Source organism: Hordeum vulgare, chromosome 2H, assembly GCF_904849725.1.
Source record: "Hordeum vulgare subsp. vulgare chromosome 2H, MorexV3_pseudomolecules_assembly, whole genome shotgun sequence".
Lineage (NCBI taxonomy): Eukaryota > Viridiplantae > Streptophyta > Magnoliopsida > Poales > Poaceae > Hordeum > Hordeum vulgare.
In genome coordinates this window covers 102,211,506-102,234,385 of record NC_058519.1, presented here as the reverse complement: position 1 = coordinate 102,234,385, position 22,880 = coordinate 102,211,506, and the positions used below count along the sequence as shown (strand labels likewise).

The 22,880-nt window shown below is 43.0% G+C and overlaps 5 protein-coding genes across 8 annotated transcripts; 2 read left to right on the top strand and 3 right to left on the bottom strand.

Moving 5' to 3' along the window:
- The first annotated feature begins 555 nt into the window (after nucleotides 1-555).
- LOC123425341 lies at nucleotides 556-1,652 on the top strand. Its single transcript, XM_045109024.1, has 3 exons — nucleotides 556-812; nucleotides 899-1,081; nucleotides 1,192-1,652. The coding sequence occupies exons 1-3, from the start codon at nucleotides 681-683 to the stop codon at nucleotides 1,300-1,302; spliced, it is 426 nt and encodes a 141-aa protein (XP_044964959.1). The 5' UTR covers nucleotides 556-680; the 3' UTR covers nucleotides 1,303-1,652.
- Nucleotides 1,653-2,261: 609 nt separating this feature from the next.
- Nucleotides 2,262-3,554, bottom strand: LOC123425340. Its single transcript, XM_045109023.1, has 5 exons — nucleotides 3,376-3,554; nucleotides 3,184-3,282; nucleotides 2,837-3,099; nucleotides 2,656-2,731; nucleotides 2,262-2,561 (listed from the first exon to the last, which is right to left on the bottom strand). The coding sequence occupies exons 1-5, from the start codon at nucleotides 3,406-3,408 to the stop codon at nucleotides 2,433-2,435; spliced, it is 600 nt and encodes a 199-aa protein (XP_044964958.1). The 5' UTR covers nucleotides 3,409-3,554; the 3' UTR covers nucleotides 2,262-2,432.
- A 108-nt stretch (nucleotides 3,555-3,662) lies between these two features.
- LOC123425702 lies at nucleotides 3,663-7,937 on the bottom strand. Its single transcript, XM_045109415.1, has 7 exons — nucleotides 7,817-7,937; nucleotides 6,254-7,050; nucleotides 6,017-6,175; nucleotides 4,936-5,176; nucleotides 4,276-4,845; nucleotides 4,110-4,175; nucleotides 3,663-3,988 (listed from the first exon to the last, which is right to left on the bottom strand). The coding sequence occupies exons 4-7, from the start codon at nucleotides 5,123-5,125 to the stop codon at nucleotides 3,663-3,665; spliced, it is 1,152 nt and encodes a 383-aa protein (XP_044965350.1). The 5' UTR covers nucleotides 5,126-5,176; nucleotides 6,017-6,175; nucleotides 6,254-7,050; nucleotides 7,817-7,937.
- Nucleotides 7,938-9,721: 1,784 nt separating this feature from the next.
- LOC123425336 (replication protein A 32 kDa subunit B-like) lies at nucleotides 9,722-13,061 on the top strand. Of its 3 annotated transcripts, XR_006621812.1 has the most exons (8): nucleotides 9,722-9,859; nucleotides 9,940-10,047; nucleotides 10,488-10,546; nucleotides 10,613-10,730; nucleotides 10,811-10,941; nucleotides 11,222-11,290; nucleotides 11,370-12,045; nucleotides 12,544-13,061. XR_006621812.1 is itself a non-coding variant. In XM_045109017.1 (7 exons), the coding sequence occupies exons 1-7, from the start codon at nucleotides 9,767-9,769 to the stop codon at nucleotides 11,446-11,448; spliced, it is 657 nt and encodes a 218-aa protein (XP_044964952.1). In that variant the 5' UTR covers nucleotides 9,722-9,766; the 3' UTR covers nucleotides 11,449-13,061. The 3 variants fall into 3 exon arrangements, 2 of the variants coding, with proteins under 2 accessions (XP_044964952.1, XP_044964953.1); XM_045109017.1 differs by having other exon boundaries at nucleotides 11,370-13,061; XM_045109018.1 differs by having other exon boundaries at nucleotides 9,724-9,859; nucleotides 10,628-10,730; nucleotides 11,370-13,061.
- A 267-nt stretch (nucleotides 13,062-13,328) lies between these two features.
- LOC123425337 lies at nucleotides 13,329-15,434 on the bottom strand. 2 transcript variants are annotated; one of them, XM_045109019.1, is made up of 5 exons: nucleotides 15,258-15,434; nucleotides 14,672-14,779; nucleotides 14,280-14,585; nucleotides 13,783-13,964; nucleotides 13,329-13,683 (listed from the first exon to the last, which is right to left on the bottom strand). In XM_045109019.1, exons 1-4 carry the CDS (start codon nucleotides 15,273-15,275, stop codon nucleotides 13,929-13,931), a joined length of 468 nt encoding a protein of 155 aa, XP_044964954.1. In that variant the 5' UTR covers nucleotides 15,276-15,434; the 3' UTR covers nucleotides 13,329-13,683; nucleotides 13,783-13,928. The 2 variants fall into 2 exon arrangements, 1 of the variants encoding a protein (XP_044964954.1); XR_006621813.1 differs by having other exon boundaries at nucleotides 14,672-14,765; nucleotides 15,258-15,430.
- Nucleotides 15,435-22,880: the final 7,446 nt, after the last annotated feature.

Below are 22,880 nucleotides of genomic sequence, written 5' to 3'. Positions count from 1 at the left end.
CTCGGCGGAGAATTCAGCTCCGTTTGCCTCTTTTCCCACTGCGACGGGCTGGTGCTAGTCCCCATGGACACCAACGTCTAAGTCTTCAATCCTGCCACCAGAGACGTTGTCACGCTGCCGGAGAGCAGCCGGAACGTGCTGCCCAGTCTCGTCAACCTCTCTGTGGGATTCGGCCGCGATCCTCGCACCGGCATGTACAAGGTGGTCCGCTCCTTCTTCCGGCCCCGAGACCGTGAAACGGGCATCTTCAACATGGGGATGGAGGTGTGCACCCTGGGCGGCGGCGGCCGTGGCCGCGTGGACGTGGTTTTTTTACAGCGCGTTGCAGGCACAACGTGAACCCAGTCCGCCAGATACCCTTGAAGATCCGCGCGCGCATGCATCTCAGTACTCCCCATGGCCCACGTTGCGTCAGACTATGGCGTTGAATTGCAATGTATAACTAATTTACGCTGCATCACACACTGGCGTATTCCACCGCCGTGTATGGTGGGACCCGCACACGTGCCCAGCTCCGCCAGGTATCCTGTCCCCCCGCCTCAACCTTATCCCTTCGTTCCCCTGGAAAGATGCTTTTTCTTGTCCATCGAAGAACACCACCGGAGCTGCCTCCTCCCTTCCCCTGTTGCCCAGATCTGCTCTAGGTCCTCCATCCCAGCATTCCTCTATCTGGCGATCAGATGAAGCAACATGTCGCCGTCGACGATGGTACGTCGTCGACCCTGGCAAGTTCGTTCAGCCTTGAATGGGGAAGCTCTGCCTTGTCTATCGATCTGAACAAAGGATCATTAGCTTCTGACGGGATTGTTCTGGTAATGTATTCGCCGCGAAGCATTTTAGTTTTAGTTTCGTCTTACAGATTTCCTTACCCCACCTACCACCTGTCTCAACGATTCAGGCCTTAGTGGTCGACGACGAAGGGGTAACTGTGGATGATCTTCCAAGGGAGAATGAAGATCTAGATTTCTTTGGTGTGGATTATAGCTGTACACACAAGTGCCATCACAAGATGCAACCCGCAAGGAAAGTTGCTTTCGTTTACGCAGCCACCGGTAGGAGGTACCTCGGCTGCCCCCTGAAGGTTAATGTTTAATGTTCTCCTAGCATGTTTCGTTTTTAACATCAGCCCGAAAAAACGACTGAATAGAGACTTCCTTCTCGTTTGTTTGCTCCCAAATTTACCAATTTCAGGGAGCTGAGAGATGCCGTTGGGTGAAGTGGATTGACGAACTATGGGGGCCGTGCTCTCACGATCAATTATGCGAGTGTGGGACCAATCGGACGATAGGGCAACACTTTTAGAATCAAAGATCAAGGAACTTGAGCGTGCATATATGGAACTTTGGATTGAGAGAAACCTTTTTGCGATGGAGCACGAACTCGTCGTGAGCCAGCTTGCTGGTGTCATAGCTGACAATAAGATTAAGTTGTCAACGAGGTTGGATATCCACAATAAATTGTGTGTGGCGTCTATTTCTGCAGCTGTTACTCTCGCGTCTGTGCTGGCTTATCTGTTGACTTTGTAGATGTGTAGATAAGTTTTAATTTGGTATCTCTTGCGTTGAGAAGAGCACCCCCCTGTTGTATGAACTTGATATGGGTTACACTCCCATTGTGGAATAATTATGATTCCGTTTTAGAGACCAATTTAATCTCTGTGTTTCATAATACTGCCCCGTCACACTCTGCTAAACGCATAATGTGTATGCGCCAACTATTACTTGTCCACGTTTTTGACTTTCGGCATATCTGCATTTTATTCACAAATCTGTCAATATTTTGTATTTTGTGCATACCTGTCTGTTTTAACTATCAAGATTACACACATGAATCTGTACATACTACATACCCGCCAGCTATCATAATAAATGCCAACTTTTATGCTAAGGTCTTTCAAACCAGGTTGTCGTACATTCAGTCCCCACGATCTCAGTTGGTATATGTTGTTGAAGAACCACAGCGTATGGCGTTTGTGAGGAGTTTCATATTATGTCGATGAGATCAATTCACCACAACTAACTTCTGTGGAGGGGCTTACAAGGTTAATCACGACGAATGGGACTGCTACAAAACCAGTAAGCTGCTACTGGAATAACATTTTTTATAATATTGTGTCGCTGTTATCGTTCTGCTAGTCAATGTTTTCAACATTTTTAAGTTATTCACTTATATTACTACATGTTAGTTTTAGTGATAGCGATAGAATACATGCTAGATCAACATGGCACGAGCCGATAAAAACACAAACAAGGACGCTTAGCTCTCATTGTGCGTATACACAATACATCGTATCATCGTAGATGCAATGATACATATGAAACCGTACTTGAACACGTAAGAACGTTTGATTGTCTTATAGTAGCCCTTCAGGCAGCCCTCATCCAGACTGTGGAAATGGTTTTTTGCTACCATCAAAATAGCTTATTCAGACATCAGTTATTCTTCTTGTCCCTTTTGGGGAAGAGACAGTCCTTGTACCTCTTGGGCAGGTGTCCAATGTTATTTTCAGTTCCAAGAAGATCAACAAGGAGGTTCATCCTAGCATGCATAATGCCATCTCCCTGCATCGGTTCAGAAAAGCGGTGTTATTCTATCTTATAACACAAAGCCTACCAGCGAGACTGGTTAAATGTATGTAGATTATTCAATACATACCGGGTTTATTTCCCTTTTAAGTTTAGTCCCCATCCAGTTCCTTGCCAAGTGAGTAGCGTATATCCCCGTGTCTTCCCTGCACATAGTCTAAAACGCATCAGTTCGATATACCAAAGAAACAACAAAAACACATCAACAAATAGGACCTAACAGAGCATGATCCGAACCCGTGGTTTAGTACCTCTTGCATATGCCAGTAACTAGACCTTTTGGGAAGTAGGTATTCCACCTCCTCATGTCTGGCTCCCATCCAATGAAGAATGATTTTATGCATATCTCAATAGACTTGTGCAGCTCGTGTGCGACCTTCCTGTGCCTCTGCTGGATGTCCTTGTCGGATTCGTCGCCATTGTGCATCGTTGGGTCAAGGACAAATTTTTTGGCCCTTGGGAAATCCCATATGTATGTAGACCATTTGAAGTCAAATTTCACAGGCAACACAATCTGTCAGACACAAAACAGACGTTAGCGATAAAATTTTCGCGATCCCTGAACAATACTCAAATGAACAAACCCCCTCACATTCACCTCGGTACACTTGTTAACCTCATAGATGATATGAGGTCCTACGAACATGTCCTTTATGTATCTCAGTTTTGATATGTCGTCTTCCCTGCTAACATGATTCTGCCAAGACGAAAATAAAATCATCATGGATAGCTGACATTAGGAAATTGTAACATTGTATTTCAGTCCGAGAATCCGTAAGAATACGCTCACCACGAAATCTGGCTCCAAAAATGCCTCCAGCATCCTTCTCCTTTTGGGGCAGAAAATGCAATATCCAGTTGTTGGTACCTCCGCATTGCCAGTGTAATCAGAACGCTATAAGCATCCCCCATTCGCGCAACATGTCACGGAGCTACTGTCCACTAATGTCCATGTACTTCGGGTTAGGACTAATAATCCACATGCTGCACAATTAGAAAACATGACTCTTGCCTATTAGAACCAGAAGCGTGACACCATAATATAAGGAACGTTTGTGTTTTAGAATTTATATGAGCTTACTCTGGCAGCTTTATTGGATTCTCCCTATAGAACAACTTGTATATCTTCACTACATCTGTTGGAGCCCTGCTAGGTGGATCATAACCCATTACAAAGGGAGACCTTGCGTATTTTCCCGGCTTCACGACCCTTTTAGGGTGAGGCTGTGTGCTGTAAGGTCCTTGCGACATTGTGACGTTCAAGTTTATTGGCCCCTCCTCAATTTCCTCCCTTATATCAAGCTCTACTGCGCACATCTGGCGATGCAGGCTCACCGGTGATGTCGTTTTGTTTTTTCCTGATGCATTGTTTATTGTACCTCGAGTCCGCATAAGCTGCATCCCTGTTAATGTTGTTATAGGTCAAAGAATGTATGAGCATGCTAGAATGGAACAACTTAAAAAACTCATCATTTTTTTTGTATGCAGTAGCGATAAAAAAAGTTAATGTGTTCTTGTCAATACCTTCAACACCACCTCCTATCGTTCTGGTAGAAAGTTGTGTGGTGTTTGCAGACGCAACAGACAGTTCTACGTGAACGGAAGTAAATAATGTCACAAGTAAAACAACCTGACAGTGAAAACTATATGGGGAATTGTGTTCATCCTTTGTCTCATTTCCACAAATTACCTTCTGAAGACGAAGCCTCCGTGAAAGCGTGCATGAGATCTATCTTCCTAAATCCCGAGAGTGCAACTTTGAACTTCCCATGCAAAGTTGGTGGATGAACTGATCCTCTTACAACTCCTGGGTCATCTTTGTTCCTTGAAGGAACTATTGACCAGTTATTCTCTTCCATATCTTCCTCTCTGATCTCCTCCACTGCATCATGAATAGTTTCTTGCTCTATAGAACGTAATATCCCGACTCCGGTAGCCCCGCACGTAGCTGACACGGCTAAGTTTGCTAATGTTTCTTCATCCAACGGCAATTTCTCTGCTCCAAAAAGCCCACAGTGCGACTCACTGTATTCATCAGCTGCTTCAATTAGTTCATCTATTGCTTTATTTGCGGCTTCCTTAGCACCTTCAGATTCTTCCGAGCTCTCCACCCTAGCCCTTTTTGGCGTGTGCCTTTTTGTTGCCACAATCTTCTTTCTTTTCACATTATCTTGCCTCCTAGTCTGAAACAGCATGTTAGCAGAAGGCTCCTCTGCCGTCTCGATGCTCAGTGGGGTCACTGCATCTCCTTCAGCGGCTCCTATTTTATAGGGAAAAGTACTTCAGAAAACATTGAATTTAACATTACTATGATACGTGCTGAAATTTACATATTCCTATATCAGCATACCTGGGCCTGTTGTATATTTCGCTTCTTTGTTCCTTGCCATCATTGCGTCAGTAATATGGGTGATGTCTGATATGATCTTAGTGCTCTCTGCGGTTATCAAAGCATTAGTGCCATTCACAATCTCCTCCCATCCTATTGCATGTCTCTTGTTCAACCTTGCACCCTTCCTTGATGCCTCATGCACTGTCATGAAACATTTGTTTGAATACTGCTCTACTTTGTTAGTGATGATCCCTGCAAACTGCATCATTCAGAAGTTGTGAATAACATCGTCAACATATAGAAAAGTTAATCATGTGTTCTTCAACGTTTTAGTAATTGAGATCATTACATCTATGAATGCCTTGTTAACATTCGTTACTTCTGTGCTAGAGCCATCAATTTTTTCGTGTGTTGCGTTTGTCACGTGGTTGCGGCTGTAGCATACCGTTAGTGGATTCCTTGGCTGCGAAGTATATCAAAAAATTTATATTCATAGAACTACATGTTTATTTTACAACATCAGTAAAAAAAATACATGGAAATATGTTGAGTCGTATTGTCACGCTAGTTTACGCAGTAAGCACGTCCGAAAAAGATCATAAATTTAACAACAATATTAAAGAATAGACAGGAATAATGGCTGTGAATCGAGTTTTTTTAGAACCGCGGCACATCAACAAACTGGAATGATGTATATAAATACTTGTTGGCACAAAAGCCAAAAGCAATATGTTGTGAGGCTCTGTTTTTTATCGCTAGATAGGTATCATGTTTGTATCTCACTTATTATTTGCAACATGATTCGCAAAGCAATGTAATATATTGAGTCTTAACATCATGCGAGTCTAGACACTAAGCACGCCCAAAGTAACGTAAGAGTCATGTATAGACATAATAAGATCGTTTTAAAATATTTTTTGATAACTCTATGTACATGGTCAAATTGGAATGATGTATAAAAACACTATTTGGCACCAAATAATGAGGTGTGAAGAGGAAAAGCTATATATGGTGCGTGTAATCTTGCTACTGTTAGCATAGCTGTCATGTTTGCATTGTTATATGTTCTGTGTATCATCCCCGCGCTGTTAAAACTTACCAGGAGATGTCCATATACTACGATTTTTGCGTCTTTCCCAGTAGCTGTGTCTTCGTCGATAACATCTGATATTGTCTTCTGGTCGTACACCTTGCAACGAGGGAATTCGTCGTGTGGGAGGTTCTTGTCTTCTCTGTCAAGGTTGTCCAGGTAGAATACCTGTTGCACAAATTAAACTCTCGTCATCTGAATGTACAAAAAAGATATGCATTTCAGGCAAAAGTTAGGCATTCAGACCTGCAGGAAGAATGTGCATCCGTGATATTTGACTTCAGTTTCCCACCTAGCAGTTCAGACTTCACCCTACCAGCAGAAAAGAGAAGCTCTTCTCTAATGTACCTCCCCCAGTTGTACATCTGAATCGTGTCTGGTATGTGGATGGCACTCCAGTACTCTGTCATGAAGTAGTTGTGCTTCAGCGGTGGTGCTAAGAGGAAAGTCACCGCACATATCGCAAACGCAACCTTGAATCTCCTAGCTTGGGCCTTTGTCATTGGAGCGCCATAGTCCAACTTGACTACTTTGACTACAGGTGTTATTTTGTTGTCTCCGATGTTGATTCCTGGAATTTGCCGAACAGTATCTCCCACATGTGGTGCTGCAAACTTTTCTATGGGAGACCCTACTGATGTCACCCCAAGTACCTTCCCGACGTCTGAGTCGTCGAAAGGCAAATCTCTCCTTGCATCGATAACCACAACAGACGCCTTCTCATCAACCTTGCTCATCAGCCACATTGCATGTTGCCTGTTAGACCTTTTTATAAATGGCAGCCGAAGAAGCCCTCCGAACCCCATTTCACGTACCAGTGCCTTGTTTTCTTTTGACAGTCCTTGAACCAAGCCCTTCATCTTTTTGATGCTGCTCCTTGAATTGATCGGGTTTTGTGATGGCTTCTTTTTGCCCCTTCTATCCCCATCTGAGTCAGAATCTTCTTCTTCGTCAATGTGTTGTGTAGGATACACATCAAAACCATCTGTAGAGTCGTCTTCGGAAATACGGTACTCGGCTGGCGACGTCCCTCAAACCATTTCCTGTTTTGCAAAGAAAAGATGTTATCGGACTCACAAGCTGACCCTAGGATCATCGTAAAAAAACATGGAGTAAAAATTTCAGTTTGTAAACCCTAATAAAACATACCAACCATATTGGGGGGATTATCTACAAGCATCTTTTAGACAACCAAAATGTAAGTTTCAACATTTTTCTGTGTTTTTAATGAATAAAAACACGCTTTTGCATGAATAAAATGACATGTACTATAACTGCGTGGCTATTTCGTCTCCTCACTCTGTTCCAGGTGCGTCAATTCATAAAAAATACTTCAACACAGTTGCTGGCAACACCCTGACCCAGTGTGGATCGGTGTGGTTAGGTTTTATTATAAATGTGCCGCAATAAACATTTATATTGATGATAAGTACATGAAACAAATTATCTGTCGCCCTTTTCATAGGGATCTCTAGTATTCCCGTTATAGAAGAATTTCTTTGTTGGGAATCAGTTGTATCAGATCTGTCCTATTTTATAGTGTTAAAAAGCCCTATACTACCATGCATGGACGAATAACTTCCATTTACCTAGTGATTCGAGGTTGAAATCTCAAGAAAAAATGTTACTAATAATGCATTTTGCTCGAGACCATGCGTAAAACTTTTATAGAACATGCAGAAACCAAAGAATGGTTCACTAAACCAGCCTGGAGACCATGCATAAACCTAATATAGAGCATGCAGAAACCAAAGAAGGGTTCACTACACTAGGCGGAAGAACTTTCCATTAGAATGCAGAATGAATTACCTTTTTTATCTGTAGATCTCGCGCAACAGTTGAAGCTCCTAGTTCTTCATTTGGTTGGAGAAGCCATGGCCAGTCGCTGCGGGGGGAACTGAACCTCTCGTAATGGCCTCTCGTCTCTCACCCCTTGCCTCTTTGAAACCAACGCGTGTTGTAGTGTCTAGGTTGATGTCAGGAATCTTTTTGTACCGCGAGACACAACGAGAGAGCTCTCGTAAAACACTTCGTTGGGTAGAAAAGTATAAACAATTGACATTGTGTGCATTGGGACCCACTTTGCGCCCCGGTGAATTTTTTATTCCTTTGCGGATTTGCTGTTAGCATGATCTGGTCCATTTTCCATATTACGACGACGTCAACATATTATTATTTGAACAAATCGTTAGTTGTTACGCTACGATGAATCTTCTGCCTTTTGCCTGATCCAGATACAATAATATTAAAACCAACATATTAGACGACTTAAGAAACCACACTAGTGGGCTTTATCGTACCGATACAAACTTGACCTCCACTAGACTACATCAACTAAAACTGCTGAACGCTAAACACCACAACATTACAGACATGAGAGAATCGGACATTTGACAAGCGTGACCACGGCAGCTCGCACGCATGTTCTTCTTCTAACGATAAAGTGCCATGGCTTGGCACGAAGACGTTCCACCCACAATTTTCTCTAAGTAACCGCATGGTCACTTCGCAATCCACGCTGCGGTGACAGCAACAATCGCGGCGATTGGCGCCGTGGACGCCAGTGCGAGTTGGAGCACCTTGTTCATCCCGCGGAGCTTCCTGATTTCCCTATTGCGGCCAGCCAGCTCCTCGATGAACTCGTCTCTGTCCTCTCTCACCTCCTGTAGCTTCGTTCGTTCAGAGTGGATTCTCTAAACGACATATTCCTCAAGTACGTCCTCCCACACGTAGACCTCGCATGCTTTCCTGTGAACCTTCTGTAAATACACAGAAAGAAGCAAACGAAAAAACAATCAGCGCGGGGGTATTTAGACGGAACATCCATTATAATGGCCTTAAGTATGCTACCTCACCCCATAATCCTGGCAGCTGAAATAGAACTTGCGCTGCCTCGCCAAGGCAGACCCGGGTTTCCTCGCACACGGCCTGCCGCACGCACACCTGAGAACTGGTCCTACTGTGGCCATGTTTTGTGTAAGTGCTGTGTTTCGCTGAGGAGAAGTGTTGCGTCGACTCCTTGCCACTTCCCCCTATGTATAGCCATGTTATTTATTATTGGCAGTTGTATGAAACCAACCATAGTACAGAACTTTATACATTGCTTAAGGGCTTGTTGTACCAATCCACCGGCCTTGCTCTTCGCCTCAGCAACAACGTTTTTTTCCTCCTCTCGTCCAAGCCATGCGGCGCGCCGGGTGAAATGGTTAATGTGCCTAGTCAAATCAACTTTACAGCAACACGATGGCATGGGCTTGCTGTGCGCAGGGTATGGGTAGGGCATGTCCTGTGTGACCGGTTGATTGACTGTTGTACTGTGAAAAGAAGTCACGGGTTGCTGGCTGCGCACAGGAGGGATTTTAAATAAGGCACGGGCTTCTGGCTGAGGACAGAAGGGCGTGGCCTACCATGCTGCGCGGCATAAGGGGTTAAGTACCTTTAGTACGTCCGCTAATCCCAAACGATGCATTTAAGGCGAGTTGTATCAGACAAATGCGTCATACCGCAGATCGTGTGGATGTTTACAACTAACGGATAACCCCCGGTTTGATTAAATGGTGTGCCTCTTTGCTTTAATGGGATCGACGATCCAGGTAAACCCTCCCTTGGATTCGATCTGCCCAGACACCCACCCGCGTGTCTACTTGGTACGAAAAGCTCTTATATTCCACCGGACCCCCACGAGCTATCTATAGACTAGTACAAATAGGTTTTATATAACAGGAGACACCCTATCTCCTCCTACTACAATCAAACATCATGGATATCAAACCCGACGGTACCGATGCTCTGTTCGCCGGCGATACAATGATGGTTTCCCCAGCACGCTCCAGTGCTAACACCCTCGTCCCAGTGAGTATTCCGACACGCCTATGTATCCAAACTAGCATGCTCAAATGTTTTTTTGTTGTTTAAACGCTGATTTTATTCAGGATCATCCTTGCACGCTAAGGCCAGTGACAATAAAACAACTGTATGGTGGTTTTTTAGAGGACATAGAGCGGTACCCCATCTTAATAGAGGGGGAGCCCGTATCATCGGTGAGTTTTAGATACCCCAATCTTGTTCTTCTGTTAAGGACCATCTTTTTTACCCGTTTACCACGGTCTGAATGTTTGTTTTCGCATCAGTTGATCCTTATTGGAACCGTATCACGGTCAACGGTGCGAATGGATCATTGGTCTTTCGATCTGCGTGATGCAACCGGGTTGATAAACGTTTCTTACTGGTAACATTAAAATAAAAATAACAGAAATATTTGGTATTACATGTACCTTCAAAAAAAAGTTAGAATAGGTTTGTTGTCTCATGGTGGTACTTGCATCTATTTTCAGGGTTGAAAACGAGGCTGATTCGAAGCTCGCCTGGTCTACCAGGTTTGTTGTCTACATCTCAATAGTCCTCATCCATATACTTTCCTTTTGCTTATATGATCAACAACATCCTTTTGCTGCCAAGCAGAAACGGTGACTATGTTCAGGTTATTGGGAAGCCTGGGATGAACGAGTATTTCCTTCAGATAAAAGCTTTCAAAATAAGGTTGCCTTCGAAGTCGTTCACCTTATATTGTTCGAATTTTTTTTGTTCACTGACATAACTACGCAGTTCCCATGTCTGCAGTCTTGTAAAATACAGGCCAATCGTGAACTACAATGATACCACTCATCATTACTTGTATGCAATTTACACAACTTTGGACATTCGTAAGACAAATGCACACAAGGTCTGTTCATTTTAAATATATTTTTTAAATGCACCATTTATCAACATTCATGAGTACTCACATTTTTTTTCTCTTGTCAGGCAAAGGAAAAACCCGTTCCATCCGCATCAACTGTATTTCCCCAAGGGGCTTGCATCACACCATCAGTTGTACCCGCGGAGATGTCTACAAAAGACAAGATCTTTTCCATTCTTCGTGACCCAGCTTACAGGTATGTGTCCATACCACTGCTAGCTAACGTGCTCGTATGCGAGGTCGTAAATAACCTAGGTAAGGCCCGATGAGTTCAGTCCTCACCTAAAACATACACGTGGACTCGCTACTGGAAAGTGCTTCGTAAGCGATGTTGACAATAACCACATGCGCGTACAGAAGGTGCCACTCAATATGCAGCACAACAAAAAACGACTATTCCCAACCAATATTGTTCCAAACAATCCCCCTTTCCCATAACTAATATTTTCCTATTTACGCCTGTTCTTTAATTTCAGAGATATCGCGCATGGTGTTAGCCTGAAGCTACTCCGCAGTGCGTTGGACATCAACCAGTATGAGATAATGTGAGCGTATTTGTAGAACCAAGATTATCGTAATTTAACTTGCTTACTAACCGAATTCATGTTTGCTGTCGTCCTCCAGGAAGGTTATTACGGAGCATATTTATTTGGGTATGATCTACACCACCGTCGATGACAACCACTTCAAGTCGTCCATTTGAGGAAAAAATATATTTAAAGTTGTCAGTCTTGTTGGGAACTTTGTCTACTATTAACTCGCACGATCCTGTTTACTTTTATGCATTTCTGAACAAACTTGTACCATTTATTAAGTAGTATATGGCACTTCGCGAGGGGCTGTGTTGTACTCCGTTATCTTACTGCTGTTGTCTCTATCCCACCTACCAATAGTGCTACTCTCACTGCCCAATCACCATTCCTACAGAGAAATGAGCTCTCCTCCTTCTGTCAATGCTCCCCCACGGTTATGGAAGATCTAGATTTCATATCTAGCATTGACAACAACATTTTGTGTGAGATATTGATTAGAGTAGCGTGCACTAGATCCATCATCCGTAGCTCTGTTGTTAGCTCCAGATGGCTCGAGTTCTATGGCTCGGAATCGTTCATCACGACGTACTCTCGCCGGAATGCTTCGGCGCTCCTTGGATTTGTCGCTTCCTTTGAGCGATCCTTCACCCTTCACGTACGCGTCGTCGAGGTTTTGGCTCAACCACCTGATCCTAGCCAAGCTTCACTTCTCGCAAGGGTTGATGTCTCCTCCCTTGCCAGTGTGAACATCCTCTCATCCGAACGAGGTGAGTTGCTAGTCTCTTCTAAAGGCCTAGAAGGCGGTTTATTCTCTGTGTGCCCAAGACCTCCATTTCGTATGACATTCTTAGCAACTAGAATTCCTAGAGTGCATCTTGATTCGCCTCACCAAACATGTACGGACAGTTTGGCGTTATTCCTCTTGACCCGGGTTCTACGTTTTCTTTCTTCATAAAGCAACCAGCGGGATCCTTCACGCGTTCTTACGCAGGTGTTAGTTTCGGATCAGTCTCAGATATACATATCCATGTTTGCGTCCTGACAAACACCCAATGGTCTCGTTATGTTTCCCCTCCGCCGCGAACTCGTCCTGGTAGTGAACCACCATTGTTTCATTGGGACCCGTACTACATCCTTGTTGGTCCCAATCTATATATTATGTATGTCGTGGGATTTGTTGTCTGCTTCAACATAGAGAATTTCTTGTTCTCCACTATACAACTCCCAATAGTTCCAACATCTTGCTTTCATTACCACATTTCTAGGAGCAGTTCCGGAATCCTTTGGTGTGTTCACAGCGATAAAACATTTATTCGCACGTGGGTCCTATCATCGCTTCAGGAATGGATACCTGCTTCTGGAATCAACTTGTGCTCAACTTTCGCTGGACGTGCTGCACACCCCATGTGGAGACAATTCTTCTTTGGTGACGATGAAGACGATGGTTTACATTCTATGCAAATCAGATGTTCTAGCATGGATGCTGGCTTCATTCTAGTTAAATTCAGTTTTCATCATGCAATGTTTGTTCTAGGAATAGCAAACGGTAATGCGCAAGAGGTTCACTTCCTTGAGGGGGATGGCCCAATAAGGTCAATCTTTCCCCTTACGGAGCGTTGGCCGCCTGTTGATCGCCCACGTGGTGATGACGTACCATAGTGGGATACCATATAGTTGTATCTTCTCCTTTAATGGAGTATGTTTGTGTATCGGAACGAAGAATTATGTATCCGCTCCTTTGATTATTTGTTGTGTAATGATGTAGTATAATGTTTTGTGTTTATATAATGAATCATCGTTGTTATGTTAAATGGCCCTATCCCAAAGATTGTACGTATGTGAAGACATGCCTACCAAACATTCATACAACAAAAGTAATGTTCACCCATGCCGGGCTGACAGATGCAAACTCTCACCCTTTGTAATAAGAACAGTACTACATATCATCTGTGTGATGATTCGTTGCGCAAACTAACAATCTAACAATTGACAGTGTTCTTACCAACATTTTTTCTCTGGTGTCGTACGAAAAAATCAGCACTACAAAGCATTTAGTTCTCGCAAAACAGACACTTCAAAATTTATTACACAATCAACAACTTCATAACGTTCCAACATCCATCAATTTCATGCTACATCGATCAGGCTATGACGGTAAACCATAATTTCACTGCATTACATTTGATGATCTTCTGGAAGCATATTGCTACCACGTCACCAACCTCCAGACCAAGCAGATTTGCGTAAGCCCTGAATCCTTCATGTAAAACCAGCCTCTTGTCGCTGATCTTCTTGTATAGAGCATTAACATGTGTATCCGCATCATTTACCAGCAGGAGCCCACCTTCTTCTTCGAGAAGCCCCGTCTTCTTCTCTATTCGTTCGACCACTCTCTTTGGAATCCTCTGGGGTTCAACAATTTGAACCATACACCATGCTTAAAGTGCCATATAGTAGATCCATCAAAAAAATATTCACCAAAAACTGAAACAGAAAAAAGTTACCATGTATCCTCCAGTGACGTCACGTTTGCTCATCCTGTGAACAAACACACAACATGGAATCTTTGTTGGCCCAAACGAACTATTTATCATTCTCTTCATCTCTTGATATCCTAGCATTATACCCCTTGCATATATGATCTTGTCGATTACCTTGGCCTTCCTACGGCTGAGGCCACACATTGCTTAAGAACATGCACAAATTGTAAAATCAACTAGTTATATTCCGATGAATCATGCATGAGTTTGGATAATATATAAAAATAATTGGCACTAAAAAAATTAAAGAAAACGATCAAAAAATTATGTATCCTTGATAGTTAGGCTACGTATTGTCTATATTTTTTCAAGTAATAGTCCCATTTTCTCCGTAATATACAAAATGTTCCATTGAAAAAAATAGGCAACACTCTTAACAACTTAACCATAATAGCAAACAATGTATAACAGGGGTAAACTTGATATTCCATAAAACTATAATGTTAAAGCAACGCTCTTACCAACAAAAAAAGGGGTGAAAGATGGACGCCCCCAGCCTCTAAATCCACCGATATCTTGTGTCTTCCGTTATGCAAGTATATGTGCATTATGTGCCCTGGCCTGACGGCATAATCGTTGAGCATTTGCTTCCAGCCACCACCAGTTATCTTTGATCCCGCATCACCAAACTCGAAGATCACCTCATATCGTAGCCCCTCACGTGTAACAAAATCCGGGGTCCAAATCTTTATTTCTCCTGGTATTGCGTCTGGATCAATGCGATGTACGTATTCTTCTATGCCGCGGCGGACCCCGCATGGAACAAACTGCAGACCATTAAGTGTTATTTCTTCATTATAACTCCTTACCAAATGAAGTGTTTGTGAATGTTAACAGAACATGGACAGCATACCATTTTGAAACAATAGACATCCGTGATTGGTATCCGGAGGTGAGAAGCCGGCTTCTGTTCGTCACAGCATACATCAAGTTCATGCTTGCAAAACCTGCAAATCTTGCCCTTCAAAAATCACGGTTAATGTATCTGCATTCTTTTAAGAAAACTATGCACGTTCTTACAAAGATTGAAAGCACTACTTAGGGGAAACACACCGTACGGAAAAACTGACTAATAGTTTATGAAAGAAGAACAAATCGCCGACACTTTTTCCTGACATTGTTCGTCCGCATACTGGACCAGACATAGAAGAAGTGCCTGTTTCACAAGCATCGACTGAAGTACGGCAGCCCCATCGACGATCCTAATTACGCGGCGGCCAAATCTAATCTCACTAGTGTCAGATGCTTACTAAATACAAAAAAACTGTACCAAAGAATACGATCAATCTGTGATTGCTGCTTCCACATGCACGAGGGGAGAATCGCTATGAGATGAATATATTGCAATCCTCATCCATCGCTGTTACTACATCGGATGTAGCATGGACCACCAAGGATGGAAAAGTACGTTTGAGAGGTGTGCCAGATTCGATTCGTACCTGCGGATCCTCATCCATCGCTATCTTCCGTAGGGATGGGGATCTGAGATCCAGCAACGCCAGGACGTTGTTGAATGGTGGGGGATTAGGTGGACCTGTGTGTGCTCGGTGGATAGAGACAACCAGTCGCGGCTTTGGACAAGCGACCCTGTTGGTCCACTATGCGGTGACCCGCAACGAGAATCGCGTGGTGAAAACTGCCCTGTGTGGAGGATATGAAGTTGTATGCATTTTTTTGTCATTGTACTGTTCACAATCGTGGGGTGAACTATGCCCTGTATCAGTGAACATTTATTTCGAGGACTACATTATTTTTGAACGGAACACTTCCGAATATGGAAATGATAAATTGACATGTATATTTGTTGTGTATTAGTTGACTTAGGAACGCCGCATGCGGTCTTCATAAAATATCCGAACAGATTTATCGCCCGCATCCTAAATGATATATAATCCGGACACCCCCTAGATCAAATGAGTAATTGATACTCTCCATGGAACTTCATAATACCGACGCGAAGCATTGGAGTCCATCGTGTTCTACACCGAAAAAGAAATTGTGTGATTTTTGTACATGTTAACGCTTCTAAAATGGGGAATCAAACATAAAATGAATGATGCTAAATTTCTAAAATGCGGCGTCGACGAAGGGACGAAGTACCGTTAAAAAAGTACTATATTGTTGCCCCTATAAGTGTGCCGCGCATCAACACGATGGTAAAATAGTGTTACCATAAAATAACGGGGATATATTTCCTAATTTTAATACTACAACGACGAAGGATTTTGAATTCCCAACTAACACATGTTATTTCAAGGGACACCGTTCATCGTACTTGATAATGCCAAACTGAGGCACTCCCTTTCGGTGGGGCGTTTACAGAAAGGTAAAACGTGTTACAAAGGACACACATATATTGGTACGGATCGGCGATATCAACCCTGCTTATAAATGCATTTTAGTGCCTTGGTTCTTTAATAAAATCCCGTGTCGTGCGTTGCCAAGTCCACTCCGTTAAGTGCGTATTAGTGCCTTGGTTCTACATAAATGGGGGATTTATAATTCCCAAGTAGCACAGGTGATCTCTAGGGTCACCGGAAAAGTGCTCCGGTTCGGCGTTGTCAAGTCCACTCCGGGTCGCGAACAACGTTCATGCCAAACACAGTTGGGATGACTCCATCATCGCCCCTATAATTGTGTATTTGTCAACAAAGTTAAACGTACCATGCTACTTCATAGCACCGTTCATGATCCGACCATTGTACAGTACTTCGTACCACATACATTAAGTGCGTAACAAGCTTGAGCAAAGTACTTAGTTGATTATGCATGACCAAGGTTTTTCATCATGAGGTGTAGAACATCTGATCAGACCGTCGTACAATATACTTTAAGTGCGTAACAAGCTTGAGAAAAGTATCCTGTTATGAAATATTGACTCGGCCTTCATTCTTTTGTTATGGATGATGGTTAAGTTCTTACGACCAGATCCGTCAAGTGCTGTACGTGCATGAACAAAGTTTTCAATCGAAGGAAATAACATCTGATAAGTCCTCAATACATTGTGCCTTTAGCGCATAACTAGCTCGAGCAAAGTTCCTAGTTGGTTATGCGTGATTGTACGGTTCTTTGTGATCGATCAATGAAGTGCGCGTCGTGCATGAACAAAATTTTCATCATAAGAGATAAAATATTGTTAGGTCTTCAGTCCCTTCTTATTAAGTGTGCCATAGGATTGATCAAATTTATTTAATTGTTAAGAATGGGGAAAAGTTCTACTTGACCGATCACTCAAGTGCGTAACACGATACTACAAGTCATTTGCACACCTGTACCTTATGTGTGTCACACTCTTTAACAGAAGCTAACGTTGTTGTTATTCTGAGTGGCTAGGAATGCACGAGAGGAAAAGGGATAAAGTGTGGTGGGTGGACAGGTACGGCCTCCACATGTTTTGAATATACGATGGTGCGAAGCTTTTTGGAAAAGCATTATACAATACAATACCGAGCTTGGTTCTGACAAGCAGCGGTCCCTCGCTGTCCTTTTCTGCATGAAGCGCGAATCGTCAAGCGTGAGCGAGCGAACTGGATATCCGCTGTGAACGCAACGCGCTGTAGAAAAACCGCGTCTCCGGTAAAGGGCATTACCAGCGCGTTGCATCCACAGCGCCAATCGCAGCCTGTCATTCACCTCGGGATACGAGCTACATGGCCCACCGCGGACCGACATGTAAAAATCTGGTTTTTCAATTCCCAGCAGCGTATAAGGTGTTAATACAATGAAATCGTATCTGACTTTCTGTCTCCAACCCAGAACCCACTCCCGGGTTCCCATCGCCCTCGTCCTTCCTCCCGAGTCCCGATCCAGATCCAAAAACTTGCCCATCTCTCTCTCTCTCACTCTCCCACGCCCTCCACCATCGCCGGTCGCCTCCATCACCACTACACCACCGAATAGGCGACGCCTTGGATGGTTTTGTCACCGGTGGCACTGCTCCCCAGCGCGGAGTTAGCCACCTAGGGGAGCATGACTATAGAGACATAGAGTAACCTCGCTGACAAAGTGTTACGACCTCCACGACAAGGGGCATCGGTAGCTACGACGGTGGAAGGTTCGGACTCCTCCGTGCGTTTGGCCTGCTCATCACCACGGTCAAGCCTGGTATTTGGTACATCGGTGGATCTCTCTCTTGATTTGGAATTGTTCTTGTAGTAGTGTTGTAAAGTTGATGTTAGCTGGGATTTTGAATACCGGTGGATATCTCTCTTGATTTATGTTCTTGTACTTAATCGATTGATTCCAGAGCTTGTGATTGTTTAGTTGCTCAGTGATTTTATGGCGGTTTCAGTCAAGGATTTTATGCGTGCGGCTACACTGCCACATAGTATTAGATGTGATTCTTTGTGAGGTGATTGATTTTCTGTTTCTTGGCTATCTTCGCTTCATCCGGCAACAAAGCAGGTAATGCGCAGCGTCACATTCTGCTTCACACCACATACATTAAGTGCGAGCCATGCATGAACAAGGATCCTAGCAAGGTCCATGCTTGACAAAATCACTAAAGTGTGCAACCCGATACCTCAAGACATTTCTGCCCCTATACCTTATGTGTGTCACACACTTTAACATAACTTCTTACATTATTATTGATAACAGTTAAGTTCTTACTGTACGATCCAGCTAGTGCGGTGCAAGCATTGAAAAAGTGTTTTCATCGAGATGCATAGACACATTGTACAGTTCTTCGCACCACATACATTAAGTGCGTAACAAGCTTGAGCAAAGTACTTAGTTGATTATGCATGACCAAGGTTTTTCATCATGAGGTGTAGAATATCTGATCACACCGTCGTACAATATACTTTAAGTGCGTAACAAGCTTGAGAAAAGTCTCCTGTTATGAAATATTGACACAGCCTTCATTCTTCTGTTATGGATGATGGTTAAGTTCTTACGATCAGATCCCTCAAGTGATGTACGGGCATGAACAAAGTTTTTAATCGAAGGAAATAACATCTTATAAGTCCTTAATACATTGTGCCTTTAGCGCGTAACTAGCTCGAGCAAAGTTCATAGCAAAGTTTTTCTTGACAAATCACTAAAGTGTGCAACATGATACCCCCCCAAGACATTTGTGCCACTATACCTTATGTGTAACGAAATCTTGATAGGTCCTTCATTCTCTTGTTAGGAAATCTTGACAAGTGCGGTACGTGAATTAACAAAATTTTTATCAGAAGGAATATCTCTTATGATGAGTCCTTCGTAAATTGTGCCTTTAGCACGTAAGAAACTCGAGCAAAGTTCATAGTTGGCTATGAATGTCGGTACGGTTCTTTGTGATCGATCACTGAAGTGCGCGCCGTGCATGAACAAAGTTTTCATCATAAAGCGATAAAATCTTGTTAGGTCTTCAATCCGTTTTTATTAAGTGTGTCGTAGGATAGATCAAATTTATTTTTTTGTTAAGAATGGCGGCAAAGTTCTTCTTGACCTATCAATCAAGTGTGCAACACGATACCACAAGACATTTGTGCACCTATAACTTATGTGTGTCACACGATTTAACAGAAGTAGTTGAATTGTTATGGATGACGGTTAAGTTCCTACGGTCTGATCCGACAAGTGCGCTGCACGTATGAACAAAGTCTTTCATCACGAGGTATAAACACATGCATTGAATAGTGCTTCGCATCACATACATTAAGTGCGCGCCATGCCTGGACTAAGTTCCTAGCAAAGTACTTCTTGACAAATCACTAAAAGTGCGCAACACGATACCCCAATACATTCGTTCCCCCTACACATTAAGTTCTTACGATCCGATCCGACAAGTGCGTTGCAACCATGAAAAAAGTTTTGTCATGGGGAGGTACAAACCCTTGGTGTAGTGCTTCACGCAACATACATTAAGTGCACGTCATGCATGAACAAAGTTCATAGCAAAGTTTGTCTTGACAAATCACTAAAGTGTGCAACACGATACCCCCCAAGACATTTGTGCCCCTATACCTTATGTGTTACGAAATCTTGACAGGTCCTTCATTCTCTTGTTACGGATGATGGTTAAGTTCTTACACCCAGATCCCTCAAGTGCGGTACGTGAAGTAACAAAGTTTTCATCAGGGATGATGGTTATGCATGGCGGTACGGTTCTTTGTGATCGATCATTGAAGTGCGCGGAATGCATCCACAAAGTTGTTGAATTGTTATGGATGACGGTTAAGTTGTTATGGTCCGATCCGACAAGTGCGGTGCGAGTATGAACGTAGTCTTTCATCATGAGGTATAAGCACATGCATGGTATAGTGCTTCGCAGCACATACATTTATTGCGCGCCATGCATGGACAAAGTTCCTAGCAAAGTACTTCTTGACAAATCACTAAAAGTGCGCAACACGATACCGCAATACATTCGTTCCTCTATACATTAAGTTCTTACGATCCGATCCGACAAGGGCGTTGCAACCATGAAAAAGGTTTTGTCTTGGGGAGGTATAAACACTTGGTGTAGTGCTTCGCGCAACATACATTAAGTGCGCGTCATGCCTGAACAAAGTTCATAGCAAAGTTTGTCTTGAAAAATCACCGAGGTGTGCAACACGATACCCCCCCCAAGACATTTGTGCCCCTATACCTTATGTGTTACGAAATCTTGACAGGTCCTTCATTCTCTTGTTACGGATGATGGTTAAGTTCTTACGCCGAGATCCCTCAAGTGCGGTACTTGAATTAACAAAACTTTTATCACAAGGAATATCTCTTATAATGAGTCCTTCGTAAATTGTGCCTTTAGGACGTAAGAAACTCGAGCAAAGTTCATAGTTGGCTATGCATGTCGGTACGGTTCTTTGTGATCGATCACTGAAGTGCGCGTCGTGCATGAATAAAGTTTTCATCATAAAGCGATAAAATCTTGTTAGGTCTTCAATCCGTTTTTATTAATTGTGTTGTAGGATAGATGAAATTTATTTTATTGTTAAGAATGGCGGAAAAGTTCTTCTTGTCCTATCAATCAAGTGTGTAACACGATACCACAAGACATTTGTGCACCTATAACTTATGTGTGTCACACGCTTTAACAGAAGTAGTTGAATTGTTATGGATGACGGTTAAGTTCTTACGGTCCGATCCGACTAGTGCGCTGCAGGTATGAACAGAGTCTTTCATCACGAGGTATAAACACATGCATTGTATAGTGCTTCGCATCACATACATTAAGTGCGCGCCGTGCATGGACTAAGTTCTTAGCAAAGTACTTCTTGACAAATCACTAAAAGTGCGCAACACGATACCCCAATACATTCGTTCCCCTATACATTAAGTTCTTACGATCCGATCCGACAAGTGCGTTGCAACCATGAAAAAAGTTTAGCCATGGGGAGGTACATACACTTGGTGTAGTGCTTCACGCAACATACATTAAGTGCGCGTCATGCATGAACAAAGTTCATAGCAAAGTTTGTCTTTACAAATCACTAAAGTGTGCAACACGATACCCCCCAAGACATTTGTGCCACTATACCTTATGTGTTATGAAATCTTGATAGGTCCTTCATTCTCTTGTTACGGATGATGGTTAAGTTCTTACACCCAGATCCCTCAAGTGCGGTACGTGAATTAACAAAGTTTTCATCAGGGATGATGGTTATGCATGACGGTACGGTTCTTTGTGATCGATCATTGAAGTGCGCGGAACGCATCCACAATGTTGTTGAATTGTTATGGATGACGGTTAAGTTCTTATGGTCCGATCCGACAAGTGTGCTGCGAGTATGAACAAAGTCTTTCATCACGAGGTATAAGCAAATGCATGGTATAGTGCTTCGCAGCACATACATTAAGTGCGCGCCATGCATGGACAAAGTTCCTGGCAAAGTACTTCTTGACAAATCATTAAAGGTGCGCAACTCGATACCCCAATACATTCGTTGCCCTATACATTAAGTTCTTACGATCCGATCCGACAAGTGCGTTGCAACCATAAAAAAAGTTTTGTCATGGGGAGGCACATACACTTGGTGTAGTGCTTCACGCAACATACATTAAGTGCGCGTCATGCATGAACAAAGTTCATACAAAAGTTTGTCTTTACAAATCACTAAAGTGTGCACCACGATACCCCCCCAAGACATTTGTGCCCCTATACCTTATGTGTTACGAAATCTTGACAGGTCCTTCATTCTCTTGTTACGGATGATGGTTAAGTTCTTACACCCAGATCCCTCAAGTGCGTTACGTGAATTAACAAAGTTTTCATCAGGGATGATGGTTATGCATGACGGTACGGTTCTTTGTGATCGATCATTGAAGTGCGCGGAATGCATCCACAAAGTTGTTGAATTGTTATGGATGACGGCTAAGTTCTTATGGTCCGATCCCTCAGGTGCGGTACATGAATTAACAAAATTTTCATCAGAAGGAATATCTCTTATGATGAGTCCTTCGTAAATTATGCCTTTAGCACGTAAGAAACTCGAGCAAAGTTCATAGTTGGCTATGCATGTCGGTACGGTTCTTTGTGATCGATCATTGAAGTGCGCGTCGTGCATGAACAAAGTTTTCATCATAAAGCGATAAAATCTTGTTAGGTCTTCAATCCGTTTTTATTAAGTGTGTCGTAGGATAGATCAAATTTATTTTATTGTTAAGAATGGCGGCAAATTTCTTCTTGACCCATCAATCAAGTGTGCAACACGATACCACAAGACATTTGTGCACCTATAACTTATGTGTGTCACACGCTTTAACAGAAGTAGTTGAATTGTTATGGATGACGGTTAAGTTCTTACGGTACGATCCGACAAGTGCGCTGCAGGTACGAACAGAGTCTTTCATCACGAGATATAAACACATGCATTGTATAGTGCTTCACATCACATGCATTAAGTGTGCGCCATGCATGGACTAAGTTCTTAGCAAAGTACTTCTTGACAAATCGCTAAAAGTGCGCAACACGATACCCCAATACATTCGTTCCCCTATACATTATGTTCTTACGATCCGACCCGACAAGTGCGTTGCAACCATGAAAAAAGTTTTGTCATGGGGAGATACAAACCCTTGGTGTAGTGCTTCACGCAACATACATTAAGTGCGCGTCATGCATGAACAAAGTT